The sequence below is a fragment of the Acartia tonsa genome, chromosome 6, assembly GCF_053477335.1.
Source record: "Acartia tonsa isolate MP-2025a chromosome 6, ASM5347733v1, whole genome shotgun sequence".
In the NCBI taxonomy this organism is placed as follows: domain Eukaryota; kingdom Metazoa; phylum Arthropoda; class Copepoda; order Calanoida; family Acartiidae; genus Acartia; species Acartia tonsa.
In genome coordinates, this window is record NC_137265.1 from 7155510 (window position 1) to 7177345 (window position 21836).

At 32.1% G+C, this 21836-nt stretch overlaps 2 protein-coding genes across 9 annotated transcripts in view; one reads left to right on the forward strand and one right to left on the reverse strand.

The window, feature by feature from the left end:
- Nucleotides 1-309: 309 nt before the first annotated feature.
- On the forward strand, nt 310-4543 carry LOC145323246 (solute carrier family 49 member 4-like). Its single transcript, XM_080165687.1, has 7 exons — nt 310-352; nt 874-957; nt 1406-1464; nt 1834-1922; nt 2379-2432; nt 2964-3048; nt 4384-4543. Exons 1-7 carry the CDS (start codon nt 323-325, stop codon nt 4418-4420), a joined length of 438 nt encoding a protein of 145 aa, XP_080021813.1. The 5' UTR covers nt 310-322; the 3' UTR covers nt 4421-4543.
- Nucleotides 4544-5475: 932 nt separating this feature from the next.
- The window catches only part of psidin (phagocyte signaling impaired), a 57174-nt gene continuing 40813 nt past the window's right edge, over nt 5476-21836 (reverse strand). Inside the window, exons 27-33 of one of the 8 annotated variants that reach the window (XR_013880391.1) lie at nt 14755-14821; nt 13418-13483; nt 12523-12588; nt 11946-12017; nt 11143-11235; nt 10557-10597; nt 5476-5563 (exon numbers count right to left, since the gene is read on the reverse strand). Coding sequence is in view for 1 of the 8 variants with exons in the window: in XM_080163254.1 (XP_080019380.1) it covers nt 11182-11235; nt 11946-12017; nt 12523-12588; nt 13418-13483; nt 14755-14821 (325 nt within the window). In the remaining 7 variants the exon portion in view is untranslated. Of the gene's footprint in view, nt 5564-10556; nt 10712-11123; nt 11236-11945; nt 12018-12522; nt 12589-13417; nt 13484-14754; nt 14822-21836 lie in introns of all 8 variants that reach the window. The other 7 variants (XR_013880392.1, XR_013880390.1, XR_013880389.1 and 4 more) reach the window with 7 other exon arrangements.

The following is a 21836-nucleotide window of genomic DNA, read 5'->3' on the forward strand; positions in this document are numbered from 1 at the left end:
ATATAATAGGATTTATATTTATAAGTTGCTTAAGATTTCCATGCCTACGATAAATCTGTATGTATCTTATGGAAGATTCGCAAAGGTCCCGAGATGGTTTTAGGCTATTTAATTTTAAGATATTAAGGATATTTTTCACCTTTCCATACTTGAATACAGAGCTCTAAGGGGCGCAACCGTTAGTCCTATTATATAGAGTAGTCTTGGGATGGTTTTAGGCTATTTATATGTTCATTCCTTTCCCTAGAGGCACAGCTGCTAGAAATTTATTTTTGTAGTTTTAAATTTATTTTCCATATTAACAGGTAGTTGTGTTTTATCCATGCTTTGTGGATTTTGTATGGATAGATTTAGGAAATTTTTATTCAAACTTTTACAATAAATAACATTAATGAATTTTAAAAAAAATATGATAGGTAATAGAATAGCAATTAGAATTACTAAATGCACTTTTGTTTTAGCTTGTGCATTTAAATCTGTATGTATTGTCTTATGAGATGTATTATTTACGGTGTTCTAATAGCCTTAACCTTTTGATTAATAAGTTTTGTTTAAATCACTAAATGTTTTACTTAAAAATTTAATAACAAAACTCAAATCAAACGATTTATTAAGTCTAAAATACACAAATTGAACATTACAATCAGGGGGGACATTTGAATGTAAAATATACTGGTACCAAATTTTTAAAAAAACATTGCATACTTTTATTATATCTTGATTGGGTAGTACAAATTAGTAGTGTCCAAACTTTCACACAAATATAGATGGAGTATTTTTTTATTACAACTTAAGGTATACACCAGTTTATCGTCCATTATCTTATCCCTTAAGATCATTAGTCATAAATTCAAATAACAAATTATTGATATCAGACACAAAATCAAGAGTACTTTGATAACAATTCTGGTGGTCAACACAATACTATTTCTGGTTCTCATGCTCATGTGCTTCAAGGTTTGTTTTTGTTTTAAAAGTGAAGCTTTTCAATAATTAGGGTCTGTCCACCCGTATCGGATAGCTTTTATCGTAATGTTAGAATTGTTCTATTGATTTCAAACTTTGTATAATGATTTTCTAAACAGTTAGGTTTATTTTTGAAAAAGCGTAGTAACTCTATAATTATTTAAAGGAAGTCCGTACGTCCATCTTTTAGGAAAATTTTCCCTAATTTATTCTGGGTTTAAGATACTATTTGTAGCAATGTAGACCTAGCTAATTGCTCTAAACCTGTAATGGTTTTAATAACCTTGCTCTACCTAACCTTACATATTACATAACCCCCTTCTCCCTTTAAAAACAGTGATTGTTACCGTACTTTACCTAACCTTATATATTAGTGTAGATTGGAGGATCATGGATGTTCTTCTTGTGAAATACTGGATTTTAATTGATTTTTTTCTAGGTGATAGCTTCAGATGTATGGTCAGTAGCAATAGCTATCGTTTTAGCTACCTCCCTTTCAGGAAAAATAAATCAAACAAATATTTTTCTAGTATGGTTTCCAAACCGATTAATTTCCACCCGATTAGGAAAAGTTTTGAGCAATACTGAAAAATCATGTATCGGATGTCAGAGGAATTTTTTTTTGTCAATTTAAGTTGCAAACATGGACATCACTTATATGTCAGTTAGTTCATACAGTAGGAGGTAAAGGACGGGGTCGTTATTTTAGCCAGCTACAAATTTCACTTTATTAGAGTACATGATAATCTGGTTTAATATCCAAGTAATAAATCCATTGTTCTAACAGAAAGGGTGGGAAAATGAATTCACCGTTCATTGATCTATTCCTGAGTTTTTAAATTCTTAATTTATTTGATTTTCTGCTGAAGGCGCCTGTTGTCCGTTGTTCTTTGAGCTTTCTGTTGAGATAGCTTACCCTGTGTCAGAGAATGTGGTAGCTGTCTTTCTAACTACAGGCAGACATGCATAACAATCTGGCGCTTTTATGTTAGGGTCATTCAGACATTCATATGTAAAATGGTTTTTATTTACATTTTGCCACATATGATTCTTTTATAAAAGAGACGAAACTTTTATACAATAGAATTTCCTCAAGCAAAGCTTTATTATAAGACTTTCAACTGTTCATAGGTGACATTTTTTGTTACAATTGGTCAATTAAGATATTGTTTATCTATACACTTTCTCTATTATTATGGAGGGCCTATCTTATGACAAGGTATCCAGAACAGCTACCTGCATAAGAAATATATAAGAAAATAGTTATAATCTTAATAAACTCATAAAACAATTTTATTATTTAGTTGTAATTAAAAAGCGTTCTGTAAAAGAAAAATTGCTAATTAGGTAAATATTATTTACAACAAGCACTATTACGTTGAAAATGGTTTATGCATGGATAAAAAAATCAGGAAACAATTTCTTTGGAATGATATTCTTGTTTGTTTTCTTCATACCAAATATAGGCAGGATACAAGCAAATGTTTTTAAAAACAATGATAGTTATGTCCAATAATAGCGCAGCTACAACAAGTTAATAAAAAAACTCTAAATAGGTTTCTCGTATTCATTCGAATCCGGTGGATAGGAACCGATTCTCATCCATACGAAAAAAAAATATGTCTAGCATCGTATTATATCCAGCTTTCTACGAATATAAAAATGTACAATCATAAGATTAAAACCAGTTTTTTTAGCCCGTGCCTTCGGCACCTCGGGGCTAAAAAAACTAGTTTTAATCTCATAATTGTACATTCTATATCCGCGGAAAGCCGTTTATAATACGATGCGAGAAATAACTATTTTAAGACATTTAATAAAATTATCAAATAATATTTATTACTTTAATCTGTGTATTGCAGATTGCTGCGTTCATTCGTTTTCTTAACTTTGTTAGGTCAGGATTGAAAATTATGCCAATAAAGTAGCTTTTCTACTAATAAGGTTAAATTTATGAATTAAAAGGAGGCCAATACTAAATTTGCTTGCTTCAACAGGCTCCGCATGGATAAACTACACACTTATTGGTTCATCATTGATTGCCCTTCCAGCAGTTATCATGATCAAGGAGAGATATAACAGGTAGCAAAACAATAGTGAAATATTTTGTTAATTCAGTTTGTAGCGAAGCTACAAGGATGGGTCCGTCTAATAGAAGCTATATTCCTGATTCCAATCTATTATCAATCATTATTTTTTTTGAGAGGCTCTTTTTCTATTTGGAGGGTGGAGATACCCTTACCAATAAAATTAAATCCTTCCCTGTACCTATAGGAAGCTTCACTCCCATTAGTGCCGAACCGGACATTAAAACCCGGTTCCGAAAAATGGAAAAAAAACCGGTTTCCGGCTCCATAATTGCATCATTCTCAGTATGAATCCCCCCTCTACTACCCTGGCTTTCATTTCCCCCTGGAGCAGGCAGTTTAGCTTACTTCCGTTTTATGGTATAGCTCAACAAAATTTGAAAATCATGAAATTCAAAATACCCCTTCTAACTTTTTCGTTTTTATAGTAAAGTCGCTGATTTTTTTCGTGAAATCTAATGTTTATTGACAAGTACATCTATATGTGAATTCGTTTTATTCAAATTATTATTTTTTATATGATTTTTTTATCGTTTTTTTACGCCCTATTATGACCCGGTTCGGCTTGGCCATACATACCCGAAAATTTTAAAACCCGGCTCGGTTTAGGTTTTTATTACCCGGTTTTAACTTTTCAACCAATAAAAATAACAATTAACGTCATTAGTAAGGGTTTGAGCCACCATAATAACCCTAGTAATCTCTATAGGTGTCACCCAATAGTTTTATGATCGTTTTCTGATATGTAACACCCAAATTTTATATGTTCTTTTTTTGTAGTGTGTGTCTTTTAAAACTTCGAGCAACGGGTTTTTTTACCCGAAAACGGCGGCACCTATAGCCGAAACACTAAATTTGAAATAAATCGCTTCGTATTATACTTGAAGCTCTTTAGATTACATGAGGTTGTGTAGTTTTCAATTACGGATCGTATCAAAGTTCTAAAAAGTGTTCATCTCACTTTTGACGTTCAAAAATTACATTTTTCGATTTTTGGTCAAAATAACCGGGTTTATACAGGTCAACCGGGTTTTAAAACTAAGGGAAAGCACCAAAAACGGGTGTTAATGCCTGGTTGGTATTTATGGCCAAGCCGAACCGGGTTTTTTTGCAACTTTCCTGTGCACGCCACTAGAGCAAAACAAAAAAATACGAATTCCGTTTTGACCATTATAAAGCTTCCCTGAAACTTACAGCTCGATCGGCCCATAAAAGTGGCGCTCGGCACTAATGGGTTAAATAAGAAGCATTTCGGTTTAGCAGTTAATGAGATACTTCGCTACAGACAAAAAAAGCTTACTACTTTATATAATAGGATATATATTTTTAGGAGTAGTGTAGATGAACTAATTACTGGAATGTCCTAGAATAATATGGAACCAACACTGGAATAACCTAATCTTAAACTGTGATAAAAAAATATGTATTAAATTGTTAAATAAATGTTTTACGGTCTGTAAATAAAATTTTTGTTAATAAACTTAGGAAAATTAAAGCTTTTGAATTCAATTTAGATTCAAAATTTTTAAGGGCCCTTAGAGCCCTATAGGATCGAACAAATGATAAGTATAGTCAGGGGTAGCTATTCTAACAATAAATTCTACAAAAAATCACGAAACCTTTCAAATTATGGTGGGAGTATATTTAGTTTTTTTTTATGTAACTGAGGAGGGGTGGAAAGGAAGGGGAGGAAGAGGGGTGTGGGAAAATTTTTTTTAAATTGTTTGTCAGAATATCATTCCTTTTTCCCTGAAGTAAACTAGCATTATTTTTTAATTAGTGAAAAGGCGAAAAAAATAAGAATTTTTTTTCGTAAGCTTAATAACAAAGTTATTTTGCTTGTGATTAAGAAAAATAGTGCAGAATAATTTAAAACAAGGATGACAACATCCATAAAAGCAAAGCTCTGACACGGTAGAACAAACGAACATTAAAACTTCTAGAGTGTCAAAACTTAGTAAATTAAATATAAATATATAAAAGTCGAAACATATTGTAAGTTTTGTTGAAAAACTGCTTAAAAACAGGATGATATCTAAGGACATACTTACATCTTTGGGCTTGATTATAGAGATGCTTCATTTATTACATTGTACTTTGTTGTCCTAGGAATCAGTATTGCAAAAATCAGATCAATCGGAAAATTATGTCACATAAAATTTAGTTGTTAAAAATTTTAAAAATCAACATGTTTAAAATAGATGTAGGGACATTCTAGTAACGATTTAAGAGTTGCCAACTACTACAGGAATCACCAAGCAAAGTTTGACATCGTTACGACAATTTCTAAATTTCTAACTTGTTTAAATTACCGACAAGAGCTATCTGTCCGTAACGTATGGACGGACCGACCCTAATTATAGAAAAGCTTCGCTTTTAAAAATGAAGTTCAATAAAATCTGAGATACAAATATAACAACAATGAACAAAAAAAGATTTATTTCAAGCTTTTTCTTATATAGGCTGCATTTTATATATTTTGATCTACAATTGCCATTTTCAATTTTTTGCTTTCAGGGAGAAAGGGTGAGGTACATGAAGAAAAAATATAATTTACCAACTTCTTAGCCTGTCAAAAGTGATCACAGCTATCCTCAACAGTTTAGCGGATTTATAAACAACACGCTCCAAGCGGTCAATGGATCCTAAAAATAGACAAACTTGCTGAATCATACCTGGTTTTACCTAAATTATACCTGCTCCTTCTTCGGGACTATAGGCTTTTAAAGATTTTCACTTAAATTACCCTATTATTTGACTTAAAAATAGCGTTCGACAAGACATCCTGTCGCTGTTTATAAGTTTTAATACAAAAAAGATGTTATTATTTTCTTTTAAGGCCATCCAAATGTCTTTTATTAGATTTAAATTTAACCAGTATAATTGTTATTGGTTCCCTCTGCCGATTCTATCCATATCTCATGAAATTAAAACCATATGAAAGAGTTGACGAGAAAATAAGAAAAGTGTTGAGAGGATTAGTAAAAACTAAGTTAATGATAGACAAGATGAATTATAAAGTAGTTCTGCTACTAACCCGCAACTATGGCTCGTCATGTAGCGCATCCGCTCTTCGTTGGGGATGTGATAGGTTCGCGGTACAATTAAAGAAGTTAAAAATTGTTCCTACTGTTACTATATTAGGTGCGCGGCATAAATAGTTAGAGTAGGGAGACAGGAATCTAAAGGGATAAGACAATGACTTATAAAGTGATGTAAATCCCCAATGATGATACACAAATTTACCCCTTATTTAGCTAACACTTAGTGGTTGAAAAGCTTGGAAACTCAACTTAAATACCAATCAATCAAAACTTAATAAAAGTCTCCAAAGTTGTAAGCAAACAAATAAGAAAACACTATTATAAAACTTTTGCTACAGCCCAATGTCCCCTTTCCCTTCTCAGACAAAGTGTTGGTTGTCTGTTGAATGTTACTTAAATGAATATCTAACAGTGGGCGGTAGAGCTCCCATGACAAGCGCGCGGATTTTGAAATTAAAAGATAAACCCACCCCAATTAGGTAATATTTTCGCTATTAAAAACTTAAAACACATAGATGTGTTTATGTTAAGTATACTCTGCTAACTTAATTTGAAGTCAAATAAGCTGATCATAATTCTACCATCCACTTTCTTATATTATGCCTGGAGTAAAACTCCAATTAAACCCCGAACCACTTCATTATGCAATCTACATTTTCCTGGATATTTTGTCTACGGTAGACCATAAGTGTACAGCTTTACAGTACATTGTTTCTATTTGTTAAAGCAACACGTATGATAAAAGAAAAAGATTCTGTTTAAAGTAAAATGCTTATATTTCATTCAAAATCTATATTTTTGTATTTTTTACCGATCCACTTCATTATGCAAATCAAAAGAAAATCAATGAGAAAACGTTTGTTTTGCCCTTTCCTCCACTTTTAAAAAATGATTCTTATAAAATAACAATTTTTTAAGGGATTTATGCATTAATTATAATGAAAAACAGTTTAAGGTAGATTTTATTGATTTTTCTAAATAAGAAATAATTGAAAAAAAGAAATTCTATCCCTATCACTTTAGAGGACAGCTGCCGACCCCCAGTCTTATGGATGAAGCTAAATACAATAGAAATAGAAGAGTAGAAGAATAATCTGAACCCTTTTTTCGTCAAATCTAAGAGAGAACATTCCTAGCAGACAAAAGTATTGTTTATTTTCGACCCAAGCTGATGTGGATTCTTAAAAAATGATAGACTCGCTATTCGATAGTGAGGCAAAATTATTTTTGTGAAAAATCATCCAAAAGCACATTAAAAATCTACAAAAATTAAACAAAATCATATGTTAATAACCCTCTTAAGATTTTATTTCATTTTTGTAAATTTTTTTATTCGATTTTGGAGGATTTTTCACAAAAATAATTTTGCCTCACCAGCGAGTTGCCAGCCTAACTTTTTTTTTAAGAATCCAACTTTGTTTCAAGCTTTCGAATTGTAAACGAAATTTTTGGGCAATTAATTCTGATTCCGCAAAGCTTTCTACTAAGAAAATATACTGTTAACAGCTGACTTTTATGTATGTATGAAATGAAAAAAAACATGCCTTCGTAGGAAAATGTGTACATAATTTCAACCAATGAGATCCAATGTAAATTCCGATGCGATTCTCCTATTGGCTCAATCAGACATTCCCTCTCTTTCTTAGTACCTTTATTCTAAATACATATAAGAAATAAAAATTTGCTTGTAAAGTATACAAAAATATTTTTTGATGTGTTAAAAAAATCCATTTTAAAATCTTGATTTAGAGGATGATGGCCTTTAAGATGCTCTTACTGGTGGTGATGGTGAGCTAAATGTTATCAAAGTGCATGCCCTTGAAGAAAACTTATATATTGAACTATGGTCCAATTTTTGTAGTCATAGCAGCCTCCAGCCAAGCAATATTAAAAAAGAAAAAAAATGCAATTTTAATTACTAAAATTCATAAAGTAAATAATGTAGTTTTTAGATAATGGTTATATTTCATGTCGAGAGGCTCCACTGGAGGCTGCTATGACTACAAAAAATGGTACATAGGTTAATAGACAAGTTGTTGTAATGGTCATGTACTTAGATAACATTTAGCTCACCTTCACCACCAGTAAGAGCATCTTAAAGGCCATCATCCTCAAAATCAAGATTTTAAAATAGATTTTTTTAACACGTCAAAAAACATTTTTGTATACTTTTCAGGCTAATTTTTATCTTTAACATGTATTTAGCTTCATCCATAAGACTGGGGGTCAGCAGCTGTCCTCTAAAGTGATAAGGATAGAATTTCTTTTTTTCAATTATTTCTTATTTAGAAAAATCATTAAAATCTACCTTAAACTGTTTTTCATTATAATTAATGCATAAATCCCTTAAAAAATTGTTATTTTATAAGAATCATTTTTTAAAAGTGGAGAAAAGGGCAAAACAAACGTTTTCTCATTGATTTTCTTTTTATTTGCATAATGACGTGGATCGTTAAAAAATAAAAAAATATAGATTTTGATTGAAATATAAGCATTTTACTTTAAAAAGAATCTTTTTCTTTTATCATATGTGTTGCTTTAACAAATAGAAACAATGTACTGTAAAGCTGTACACTTATGGACTACCGTAGACAAAATATCCAGGAAAATGTAGATTGCATAATGAAGTGGTTCGGGGTTTATAATATATAGGTTAGTACTCTAGCCTATAACTTTTCCTCAAGATAAAAATACAGTTAATCTTTTAGATGATTGTAAATTTCTTTGCTATTAATTATAGCATACTATTGAAAATCGGTATGCAAAAGATAAATTTCTTGTCAAGTTTCACAATTATCATTTTTATCTCTTGATATGATAAAAAATAATGCATAATTTAATTTTCTATTCTTATCATTGGTGTTGGGCGTTATATACCAAAAATATTTGATGCAGTTATCAGTAAGTATACAAACAGCAGGTCAACAGTCTTTAGATTTATGAAATAATATTAAATATGTATTAGATTGTAGTTCACAGCACAAAAAAACGCGCGAACAGAGGTTAGTGGGTTAAACTAAGCACTACTTTTATTCCTCAAAAAAATAAAAATCACCCTGTGATAAAAAACATGCTGCTACTTTTGTTTTCCATAAATTGTTACATGTCTTTTATTACTATAAATAAACATATGGTTGCCCTTTAACATCCAGGGGATTTGTATTCAAAATGGAAGGAAAAGGCAGAAAAATAGCCTAAAACCATTCTGAGACCGATTCAAATTTTCCATTATTTCGAGAATTCAATCAAATCATTAGTTATTGAAATCTTAAGCTAGCTACAAACAAAAAAAAACCTTAAAACTTTAAAAAATAGATTAAGTATAAAATACAATTTACATTTGTGCCAATAAAAAAATTTGATCCTAAATTCATGTTAGTATATTATACTGTAATCTTAGGCAATATAATTATTTTTTAGGAACCGCTATTCTTGACTAGCTGGAGAATTAAACGTACACTAGATCATTTTCTGATGATATTATTTTCTTACTGCCCTGTAATTTACTAATTACATTTCATATTTTGTTTTGATATCTATTTCAGCTTAAAACTGTAGTCATAATGTCACCAATCCTACTTTATAAAGTAGTAAGTTTTTTTGGGTCATGTAAAGGAAACGAAGTTGCGGGTTTCGTCGTATTTTAACAGTAGCTTTTGAAAGGTTATATTAGGTTAGGTTAGGCGATTGCCCCGCAAGGTTAGGCAATTGGCCCCGCCGGGTTAGAGCACCAGCAGGAGCTAGAAATAGGATAAAAGCTAATGTGAAAATATAACGAAAACCGCAACTTTGTTTCCTTCACATTAGCCAGTTTGTTTTATAAAGCTTAAGATCTGAAAAATTGTTAGGTTGTACTTTTCAAGAAAGCACAATAAATTTTTTTTAGTTATTTTAGGCTATTTTCCTCCTCCCCCCACCTTCCCTAGAGGATCAGGTTGACCAATTAGTAATCTTATAATGTTAAGTAGTAAGTTTTGTGAATGTATGAATTAACATTCTAATATTTGAATGGTAATTTTGTATAAAAACAAACACTGTAAATAATGGTTTTAGCAAACGCTGTTAACAATTTTATCAATATATTAAATGCAAATGACTCCTTTTTTGTAATAAAACGTATAAACAGCTCGACAGGATGTCTTGTCGAACGCTATTTTTAAGTCAAATAATAGGGTAATTTAAGTGAAAATCTTTAAAAGCATATAGTCCCGAAGAAGGAGCAGGTATAATTTTGGTAAAACCAGGTATGATTCAGCAAGTATGTCTATTTTTAGGATCCATTGACCGCTTGGAGCGTGTTGGTTATAAATCCGCTAAACTGTTGAGGATAGCTGTGTGATCACTACTATGCCAAATTGTGTTTTAGAGATCAGTAATCGAATTTTATCTAAACGAAGATTTTTTACTGACTGGCCAAAAAGTTGGGATTAAGATAATTTTTCTTCAAATACCATCTCACCCTAATCCCTGATAACTAAGTGTACAAAATAGCATACATAACTAAGCTTACAAGAATATAGGGATACACAAAATTAAATTATGTTTTTGTAATAATTTTGACACCAGTTCATATCACGTAGGTATTTATTGTTTCAGATATTTTAAAACACTTTTCTATCCATTAAGAAAAGTTGAACATAATAGTTGGGCAACAGGGTTTCAAAACTTGGACCCTTGTCGGTAATCAATATGAAAACAAACATAAAAACTCTAGTTTTCAAGAAGATAAAAAGCGTTAAATTATTAGGGATCTGAAGGAATAAGACAATGGCTGATAAATTGATGTCCATTCGCAAAAATGATACACAAAATTATTACATCTGTAGATTACAATTAGTGATTGAACCGTTTTGACACTCAACCTAAAGAACCAACCAATTAAAATTCAATAATTTAATTAATAGTCTTCAAAGTTGTTTCTCCAGCTAAAAAGAAAACTTTGGGGACTAGTGTAAAAAACAGCCCTATGTCCCATCACTTTTAAGTTTCTCTTATGGATAGTCAATTATAGCACTTTTACTAATCCCTATATTCTTTTAAATTACCATAAAACAAAATAGCTTTCAGTTAAAAAGTTATGATTTCTATAGAGATATTGTCTGGAGAATGTTTCTTCTGCTTGCTAATGCTGTATCCATCTGAAATAAATATGCTATTATAGACCTCAATATTGGTCAGTTTGTTTATCCAGTAGAAGGGGAGCGGATGGGGTTATATGGGTTTTCGTTATTTTAGCAAGCTGAGAGTATTACTTTAACAAACTACATGAAAATCAGATACAACACCAAAGTAATAATATAGCGATTAATTAAATGTTTAAGAACAAATTTAAAAGAAATGAACGAGGAATATTTTAACCGATGAAATTTTTTTCACCTGCAATTTTCTTATATATGTGTATTATTTTATTTAGTAGATAGGAGCGCAGCCGCTAGTTTAGTACAAAATGTCATAAGGGGGGAGGCGGATGTGCCACTTTTTGAAACCAAAAGTAAAACGCGCATGATCTCAGCCCATAAAAGAGTTATAACTCTAAAATTCGAGCAGTTGCTTTTGTGGAGAACAATATGGAACTGTGAAGAAACGACGGCGGAACAAAAGCAACTGCTGTGCCGAATTTTAGAGCTGTAACTCTTTTATGGAATGAGATTATGCGCGTTTTACTTTTGGTTTCGAAAAGTGGCACATCCGCCTTCCCCCTTTATACTAAATATTATGTTAAGTTAAGTAAGAGCTAAGAAAGCTTTATATGGATATCGACCCGCTGACGTTAAAGTTATTTTTGTTATGTTGAAAAACGGAGCACCTCGACATTATTAAGGATTATGCCAGCAAAAAAAAATTTAACCTGTTGTTTTTGTGAGGCATAGCTTTCTTGTATTTTCTGCATAAGATTGGTCTTCTCTCTACCAAGATACTCCTAGCAAGGAATTAAATAAGTTTTGGTAAATTATTTGCAAAATCAGCAATTTTTAAAAACTGTGCACAATTACCTACCTATTTGAATAACCTATCAATTGGCTTGTAGACAAAACCGCAAATGAAGGTGCATCTAAACTTGAATTTAGTGAACTGCAATTTTTTTTTCAGTTCAATAGTATAAACTAAATCTATAGGACATATATTTGAAAGAATTTCAATTTTTCTACTAGGTAGTTTTAAAATATTAAAAATCATAGGTATTATTTGGATATATGCAACATTAATGGCTCTCCTATTTTCACAAAAAACAGCAGGATGACTATTTTGGTGGTGCCATATTGATTGCTATTTATTGTAATGCAACATCTTTTATATTAGATGGTATTCTTGTAACTTATGCTTGCAATCAAACTTGTTAAATGCACTTCATGCAACTCTTCCTTTAATTTTATTTTTTTGTGTGTGCGTTACAGTAACAATATTAATTATAGAACAAGATCTACCTGTTCTGAAGGATCAGTAAGTTTCAAACTCGCCACCTCTGCGGATAACATTTCATCTTCAAGCCCCTGTAAACATTACATTAATATTTTTAACTACTTTCAGAAAATCTATTTTACTTATAAGAGAATAGTTATTTCTCGAAACGTATTACAAAACAGCTTTCCGCGGATATAAAATGTACAATCATATAATTAAACCAGTTTTGCTAGCCCCGGTAGAGGGCGAAGTCTCGGGCTAACAATACTGGTAGGTATTAATTTTATGATTTATTTTAATATTCGTGGACAATTGTCTGTAATTTTTCAGTGTTTGCGAGGACCAGTTATAACCCAGCGGATATTGATCGGTCTCGAACCCATACTGAAAAAATAACCCCTAAAATCTCCAAATAGCCCTGCACTGTAAAAGTATAGATGTTATCAGATTAGACGTGTTTTGGTATGAATTCAAATAGGTTTTACTATCCCAGGAGGTTGAGTGAGATTTAACTAAATTAAACAAGAACTGATGCCTTTTTGAAAAGAAAAAAGGGTAGGTATAGTCCCTATCGTGTCAACTCACCTTAAGGGGCGATTCTTCGTATTTTTCACAGTAGCTGTTCTCCTATTTCTAGCACTGCGCTGGGCTCTAACCCTGTGGGGCAATTAACTAACCCAATATAACCTAACCTAACCTAAAATAACCTTCTATAAAAAGCCTTTTTAAAAATACGACGAATCGCCCCTTACTACTAAAGGGAATATTCCCTGAAAAAAATGAAGACACAAACAAATGGACAGACACAAATTTTGGAAGTCTTAAAGCCAAAGAAATGACGAGAATGAATTTAAAGTTTGTGGAAAAAGTGAACACTAGATGCCATTTTTTTCCAAAAAGGCATAAAAAATTACTAACCTTATAAATTGAGTCGAGGGTGGATTGTAGTCTCTCTCCGAGGGATCCAAGTTTTTCAGTTAACTCCTTATATCAGGGATATAGGGTTCAGGACATTTATAGGAAAATAATTAACAGCGGTTTCCCTCAGTTTGATCTGCTTGGATCTTGGACAAAGTAGCTTCGGACAAAGTAGCTTCAGGACAAAGTAGCTTCAGGACAAAGTAGCTTCAGGACATTTACTTAAGAAAAGTAGCTTCCTAAGAAAAATAGTCTCCAATATGGCCGCAGCGCTCGGCCCCCTGGCCTGCCTAGCCGCGGGCGCTCGGCTCCCTAGCCTTTAACCTAACCTAACCTATGTTAGCCTCAGAACATTTATATAAGAAAAATATCATCAACTGATAATACATAGGTGGTTTAGAATTTCGAGGATTTTGCAAAAAGTGGTTGATAGATTTTTACAATTTTTAATATTGTTTTTACAAGTTTTAATAATGTTTTTACAATTTTTTGGTTAGGTTAGGTTAGGTTATAGGCTAGGGGGCCGAGCGCCTGCGGCCATGACCTTTATTAACAGTGGAGGCTACTTTCCTTAGGAAGCTACTTTGTCCGGAAGCTACTTTGTCCTGAAGCTACTTTGTCCTGAAGCTACTTTGTCCAAAGCTACTTTATCCGAAGCTACTTTGTCCAAGATCCATCTGCTTTGGATAAGTTATAGTGGGTAGCCCCGCCAAGTAAGAGCCACATGCAGAGGTTAGGCATGAAACTAAAACCCTTATTTTTAATCTATTCAATTTAAAAATAAGAGGGCGTGATTTGAGTGCTTATTAAAACATGGAGGAAAGCATAAAAAAAGATTTATGCAATGAGCTTTTTAATAAACAGTCATATTTATATCCACAACTAGCCTAGCAATATAAAGCAATAGTATTTTTTTTATCAAATGGTCGAGTAAATTTCTAGAGCAAAAAATTATTATGTGGGATAATTCTTATTAGCGTACTTGTGTAAGGGACTGAGCTTCGTAGAAAGAAACTGCACAAAAACTGAATTATTATGAACTTTTGTTATGGACCATTAGTCAGCCTATCATACAGACAAACACTAGTTAGAGTCACTAGTGCTCAATATCCATCATAATTAATCAAGCAAAATTTTGCTTCTATTCTGCTATATAAATCATGTACCACATTTTATAGCCTGTATCCTTGCCTTGTATTGAGGTTCAATATTTATAAACTTGTATTTGAATTATTAATTCATAATACTATTTCAACATAAAAAGACGACATTATACTCTTTATAATTGTGCGCGGCAACCACGTACCAGTACCACATTTTATAGCCTATATCCTTGCCTTGTATTGAGGTTCAATATTTGTAAACTTGGCAGACAGAACAACCTTCTTTCCTTGCTTTCCACCCCTGAAATTATGATTAGTATTTATCATATCATATCATAGACAGTTTTAAGAGGATATCAAAATGAAAAGTTCTAAGATTAAAACCAGATTTGTCAGCCCCGAGGGGCCGAAGGCTCGGGTTAACAAAACTGGCTATAATTAGATAATATACATGATGTTCAGTGTGGCTTAGAACCGGTTATAATCCAGCAGATTTCAATCGGTTACGAAGCCATACTGTAAAACACTTTAAATTATTTAGATATACATATCTTGCAAATAGATTAATTATAAGGCTGACCTACCAAAGAACCAATTACAATTGACATGTATTAGGTCAAATCATTGGAAATGGATTATTTATCCTTACTTGGATCCTAAACCAGATTATCATGTTCTCTAATAAGGTGAAACTTATAGCATTCTAAAATCCTCCATTCCCTACCCTCCTACTAGATGAACGAACTGACTAATAAATGACAGGGGGGAACCTTTATTAATGACAATTTTTCCTCTGTCATAATTTCCATGTAAATTCTATATCCATTACATAGGCATCTTTAACTCTGTTGCATCATATCTCCCAAACCATAAACAGTACCGTAAAAGATACATATATCTAAAAAAAAAGAGCTCATAACGGTGTGCGTAGAAATTTTTAGTAGCGAAGCTACTCTATAATTTGTTATGCCCGTCTGTCTGTATGTCCATTAGAAAGTTTTGGGGGAAACGTGATTTTCTCAGCTTCTATAAAAGATAGACAGCTGAAATTCTTAGAGAAGAATCCCATTATATATGCCTATCTAATACATACATTGTTTTGTCCATCTGTATGTTGTTAATCCTAAAATCCTAGATTTTTACCTTTTCATGATTTTCTCAACTCCTTTTCAAGATAGAGGGCTCAAATTTTCAGGCATTAATCAATTTTACATTCTACATATTTTTAAGTTTTATTAAGATTTGTCTATATATTGGGGTGCTAGATCGATTTCTAGATTTTCGTGATTTTCTCAATTCCTTTTTTAGGATTGACGGCTGAAATTATTACGGGTTTAATTTGCTCATATTCTACATTTTCCCATCAAGTTTCATTAAGATTTGTCTATTAATTGCGGTGCTAGATTTTTAAGTTACAAAGGTTGCGTGATTTTAAAGGTTTCCATATTTTATCAAGTTTCATGTTGTATGAAACTGCTCTAGATTAAGTTTTTTTCCCAATATCCCTTCATCATTTTTGAGCTTCGCTACTTATGGATGTTGTCATCCTTGTTTACTTACATCACTCAATACAGTGATAATAAGATCTTGAAAATGCAGCGATAACACAAAACATTGAAGAGCTTTTGAAAAAAATGTATCTTATAACACAGGATAAGGTGATAAAAGAATAAAAGTAATTAAAATACTAGAAAAAATTAATCCCTAGTCGACGGGTTCTCTTATAAGACACGGAACACAATTTACTGTTATTGTTATTTACTGTATAAAGTTTAACAATTTTAATTCTTTATATAATTCTACGTTTAAGGGGAATGACACCCGCCCCTTCACCTTTCTTATTCATTTTTTTAACATTTGAAAAGAGGGAGATTTTTTTAAGCAGGGTGGAGAGAGGGGGGAGGTTAAAATAGCCTAAAACCTTGGTATGACTATTGAATTTAAATAATAGAGCCAAATCGCTCACAAGGTTAGCGAGGTTTAATATAAAAGTAAAATATTACATTGTTCATCTTAAAATTGGAAAAGTTAAATAAGAAAAGGTCAGAAGAAATATATTTAGATACGTGTGTTTGTATCTTTTACATTTGTTTTTTTAAGTGCTACATACTTTCTAGTTAGATTAATTCATTATGTTTCATACTAAATGCTTCAAACACTTATATAAATCTTATAAAGAGAAGCTACTTAACAAATCATTAATAAAATGCTAAGAATTAAATCCTTAAAATGTCACAATTTCCATAACTTTGACGAGTGACGCAATACATTATGACGTCATACTTTCCTTTTTATATAAATGTCCCAAATTAAAAAGTTATCTTTTACTAGGAACAAGGATGACAACATTATATTCTTGATTTATATTTTAAGGTTATTAAATTATAATGTATTTTGTTTAATTTTTTTGTATAAATTGTAGACCTTTTGATTTCAGGAATCTAGAGGGATGAGACAATGGTCGATAAATTAATGTAAATCTCAAATTATGACACTCAAAATTATCTCTTCTGTAGATTACAAATAGTAGTTTAACCGCTAGGACACTCAAATTAATGAACCAACCAATCAAAATTCAATAAAAGTCCTTAAAGTTGTTAAGACAACGAATAAAAACTTTAGGGGCTATTTTGCTTAAGTTGTTCAAGTAACATAAAGACACATAAACATAACCCCCTATTTTAGTTTGACCTAAAGGCTGGTATTTATGAAAAATTTGCTTTAACAAGGATGACAACATACATAAAAGCGAAGCTCTGAATTCAAAAAACCAACTTGAACACTTGTCAAAACTTAATAAGCAGAATATTAATTTAAAGGTAAAATCAAAATAGTAAATAAACTTGTAAATACAGGATCTGTTTATTGACAATGACATATTTAGGTACATTTTTTAACGGCTTTAAAAAATAGATGCCTTTTTTAAAATATTATATCATACAGACCCTAATTATAGAAAAGCTTCAAGCTTAGCTTTTAAAAAGTTTCAACATTTTTAACCCTGTATGAAAAATTCGTAATCTTACACAGAATTTTTTATATTTGATGAATTAGTACATAAGGTAGAAAGTATGTGTGTGTGTGTGTGTGTGTGTGTGTGTGTGTGTGTGTGTGTGTGTGTGTTAATACCAAGAAACTCCAGTAGAAAAATACTTTAAAAGTGTATGTACAATGAATTAATCGTATCTTAAATAAATAATAATAGTTATTTATTGCCTCATAATATAGACAGCTTTCCGAGGATATTAAAATAATACAGTACAAGATTAAAACCAGTTTGAAATCAAAGGGACAATTCTAACATGTTTAAACTAACGAAAAATAAAAATAATAAAATTTTAAAATAATAAAATAAAGAGACTTTTTGACTTATTAAAATTAATCCTCTGAAAAAAAAAATTCAAATCTTTATCCAAATCTCTCTCCCACATTAAATCTTAGGTGTTCCCAGGAAGAGATAAGATAATAGCCGTTAAATTAATGTACATCCCCAATGATGTTACATAACATAAATCCTTCTGTAGATTACAATAAGTTGTTGAAACGTTTGGACACTCAACGGTAATGATCCAACGAATCAAATTTAAAAGATCCCAAAAGTTGTTAAGCCAACGAATCAGATAAAATTATTACAAAACTTTGGGGACTAGTGTAATAAACAGCCTAATATCCCCTCCTCCCTTATAGAGTTGTTACATAATCTGAGATTAATTTCAAAGTTTTCTTGAAATTAGATGGTAATAGCAACAAAAAGAATAGGTAAGAACAAAGCCATTAGTTAGAATTAACGTTAAAGCGTAGGCAGATACAAAAACAAAACATGTTAATACAAGGACTATCATGTCCAATAGTAACGCAGCAACAACTTATACATCCCTAAAATATCATCACTTTTGCTAAAAATTTCTGTGCGCATTGCTGCGCACCCTACGTGCCAAATCATATGCACACGACTTTATAATTCTATGATTAAAACAAACTTGCAGATACGCTTCAGTAAAGGGGATGGGGAGTCGTCACTCCACTTCTAGTTTTAGTTTTAAAATAAAATTTGATACAAAATTAGGATAGGGGGGGGGGGGTCCAATTAACTATGGGCGATTTATCTTGGGAAGGTGGGGTAACCCTCCCCCAAAATAGTTATAAACCTGCCTTGGGTCTATGAGAAGTTTAACTGTACAGAAGGGCCATAACAGTTCAGCGATTAGCAAGATCCTTCAATTTAAACACATATACATACATCCTGTTACTTTTATATATCTACTAGCGGCTTCGCCCCTAGCCTCTAGGGGCTTTGCCCCAAGAGGTTTGAACCAAAAATCGTAGATGGGAATACGTACAGGTAGATTTAAAAGGTTTTTACTAAAATCAAGAATAGATTTATTGGATAAAATAAATATGAAACCTTGTTTTATTTTGTATGATGACGATGGTCAAAGTAAATTATATTAAAGATGCTCGTAAAACATATAAAAATAGCCAAAAACCTGATAAAAGGCAGTCTGGCCGCCATGGTTGTTTTCTTAAAACGACAAAAAATTTAATTTTTAAATCCTTAAAAACTTTAAAAATTTGGAAAATCGGACCATATACACTGAAGATATGGAAAAAAGTGTTAAATATATTTATAAATAGCCTAAAACCTGCCAAAAAGGCAGTCTGGCCGTCATGGTTATTTCCTTTAAAGACGGGAAATTTAATTTTGATATCTACAACTGAAAAAATTTTGAAAATCGGACTATAAAAAACCTAGTGATTTTTTTGAGGAGGGGGGGGGGAGTTGTCTTTTTGTCGGGGGGGGGGGGAGTGTTGTTTTTTTTTGGCAGGGAGGGGAGGGTTGAATATAGGGCAACGATCAAAGTGGCATTCTATGAAAAGATATTATTTTGAATTGAGAAATTTCTGTTTTTGAAAAATAATAAAATAATAGAATGACAAAGTCTTGAAGTATTGCTTTTTTTTACCTTTTTATGTGCTTTTTTTCTTTCTCCTTTCTTTTTAAATAAAAACTTTACTTATTAATCTTCAATGAAATTTTAAAACTTAAAATATGGTATTAAAATTATGATCTATCTTATAATTTTTCCTTTTATACTCTCTTTGCTTTCATAATTGATTTATTTTGTTTTATTTTTCTCTAAAATCCTTTATCTATTTTTTTTTCATTCTTCTTATTATTTACTGATTTCTCTAACATAATATAAATGTTTATTTGTGTTTTTTTTTCTTTTTTTTACCATCCTCACAACTCAATGTAACTAAATTAAAGTTTCAATTTTCCCTTTAACATTTAATTTTTTTTCTTTTCGTCTTCCTTAAAAAGGGGCTTCAGGAATCAAATACACTATCCCCATTTTGGTCAAGATAGTACTCCTGTAGCTCCTGGTGCATATCCTGAAAATTTTCCTTCTTTTCCACCAATTTATATTTAGTTAATAATTAAACTCTTAGTATATATTATTTTATTTTTGTATGAGACTAAACATCATAATGTAAACTCTAAATTGTCGATAGATAGCAGCAATTTAGAGTATTGTATGTGCTATCTCCTAAGCTAGGGGGTACCTAGCAGCACCAAATAAACATTATTATTATTATTATTATTTAAACACTGAAGATATGGAGAAAAATGTTAAAAATATAAAAAACAGCCTAAAACCTGCTGAAAAGGTAGTCTGGCCGTCATGGTTGTCTTCTTTAAAAGACGGGAAAGGGGGGGGGAAAAATGTGGTGACTCGTGCCACGACATACCAGCAATTTTATTTTGGGTGCTACTCCCTTAGTTTTAGAGATAATTGGGTGAAATCTTTTGGGCTGGGTCACTAATTACCCCAACTAGAGGTATCTTTCAAAAAAAACGGCGGCGGGTCCGCCGCTCCCGCCGTTCGCCGCCATTTTCCGCCGCCGCCAAAAAAAAATTTTTTATTGCATTTCTCGCCGAATTAGGCAATTTGGAATCATTTGAGACCATGTTATTTTTTTCAAAAATTTTTCCCCTTATAACCAACCCTGCGGGTGGACTTAGTCATTTTTTTTCAAATTCTCGTTTAGCAAGGTATATCTTAAATTCAGTGCCTCTCCTAAGCTTTTAAAGATATTGAGACAAAACCTTTTGAGGTAGATCAGTAAAAAATATTTGAATAAAAAAATGGTGGCGGTACCGCCGCTCCCGCCGTCCACCGCCATTTTCCGCCGCCGCCGCCAAAAAATTTTTTATTGCATTTCTCGCCGAATTAGGCAATTTGGAATCATTTGAGACCATGTTATTTTTTTCAAAAATTTTTCCCCTTATAACCAACCCTGCAGGGGGACATAGTCATTTTTTTCAAATTCTCGTTTATTAAGGTATATCTTAAATTCAGTGCTTCTCCTGTGCTTTTAAAGATATTGAAACAAAATCTTTTGAGGTAGATCAGCAAAAAAATATTTGAATAAAAAATGGCGGCGGTACCACCGCTCCCGCCATCCACTGCCATTTTCCGCCGCCCACAGGACGGCTTGTAAGGGGAAAAATTTTTGAAAAAAATAATATGGTCTCAAATGATTCCAAATTGCCTAATTCGGCGAGAAATGCAATAAAAAAAATTTGGGCGGCGGCGGCGGAAAATGTCGGTGGATGGCGGGAGCGGCGGTACCGCCGCCATTTTTTATTCAAATATTTTTTACTGATCTACCTCAAAAGGTTTTGTCTCAATATGTTTAAAAGCTTAGGAGAGGCACTGAATTTAAGATATACCTTGATAAACGAGAATTTGAAAAAATGACTAAGTCCCCCCGCAGGGTTGGTTATAAGGAGAAAAATTTTTGAAAAAAATAACATGGTCTCAAATGATTCCAAATTGCCTAATTCGGCGAGAAATGCAAAAAAAAAATTTTGGCGGCGGCGGCGGAAAATGGCGGTGGACGGCGGGAGCGGCGGTACCGCCGCCATTTTTTTATTCAAATATTTTTTACTGATCTACCTCAAAAGGTTTTGTCTCAATATCTTTAAAAGCTTAGGAGAGGCACTGAATTTAAGATATACCTTAATAAACGAGAATTTGAAAAAAATGACTAAGTCCCCCCGCAGGGTTGGTTATAAGGAGAAAAATTTTTGAAAAAAATAACATGGTCTCAAATGATTCCAAATTGCCTAATTCGGCGAGAAATGCAATAAAAAAAAATTTTTTGGCGGCGGCGGAAAATGGCGGCGAACGGCGGACCCGCCGCCGTTTTTTTTGAAAGATACCTATAGTTGGGGTAATTAGTGACCCAGCCCAAAAGATTTCACCCAATTATCTCTAAAACTAAGGGAGTAGCACCCAAAATAAAATTGC

What these genes read in the sequence shown, in the direction of transcription:
- LOC145323246 (XM_080165687.1), top strand. Translation starts at nt 323, where the DNA reads ATGCTTTGTGGATTTTGTATGGATAGATTT. An exon ending in AGCTGTCTTTCTAACTACAG is followed by an intron (nt 1,923 to 2,378) that starts GCAGACATGCAT and finishes TAAAAAAATCAG; the next exon opens with GAAACAATTTCTTTGGAATG. An exon ending in ATCAAGGAGAGATATAACAG is followed by an intron (nt 3,049 to 4,383) that starts GTAGCAAAACAA and finishes ATATATTTTTAG; the next exon opens with GAGTAGTGTAGATGAACTAA.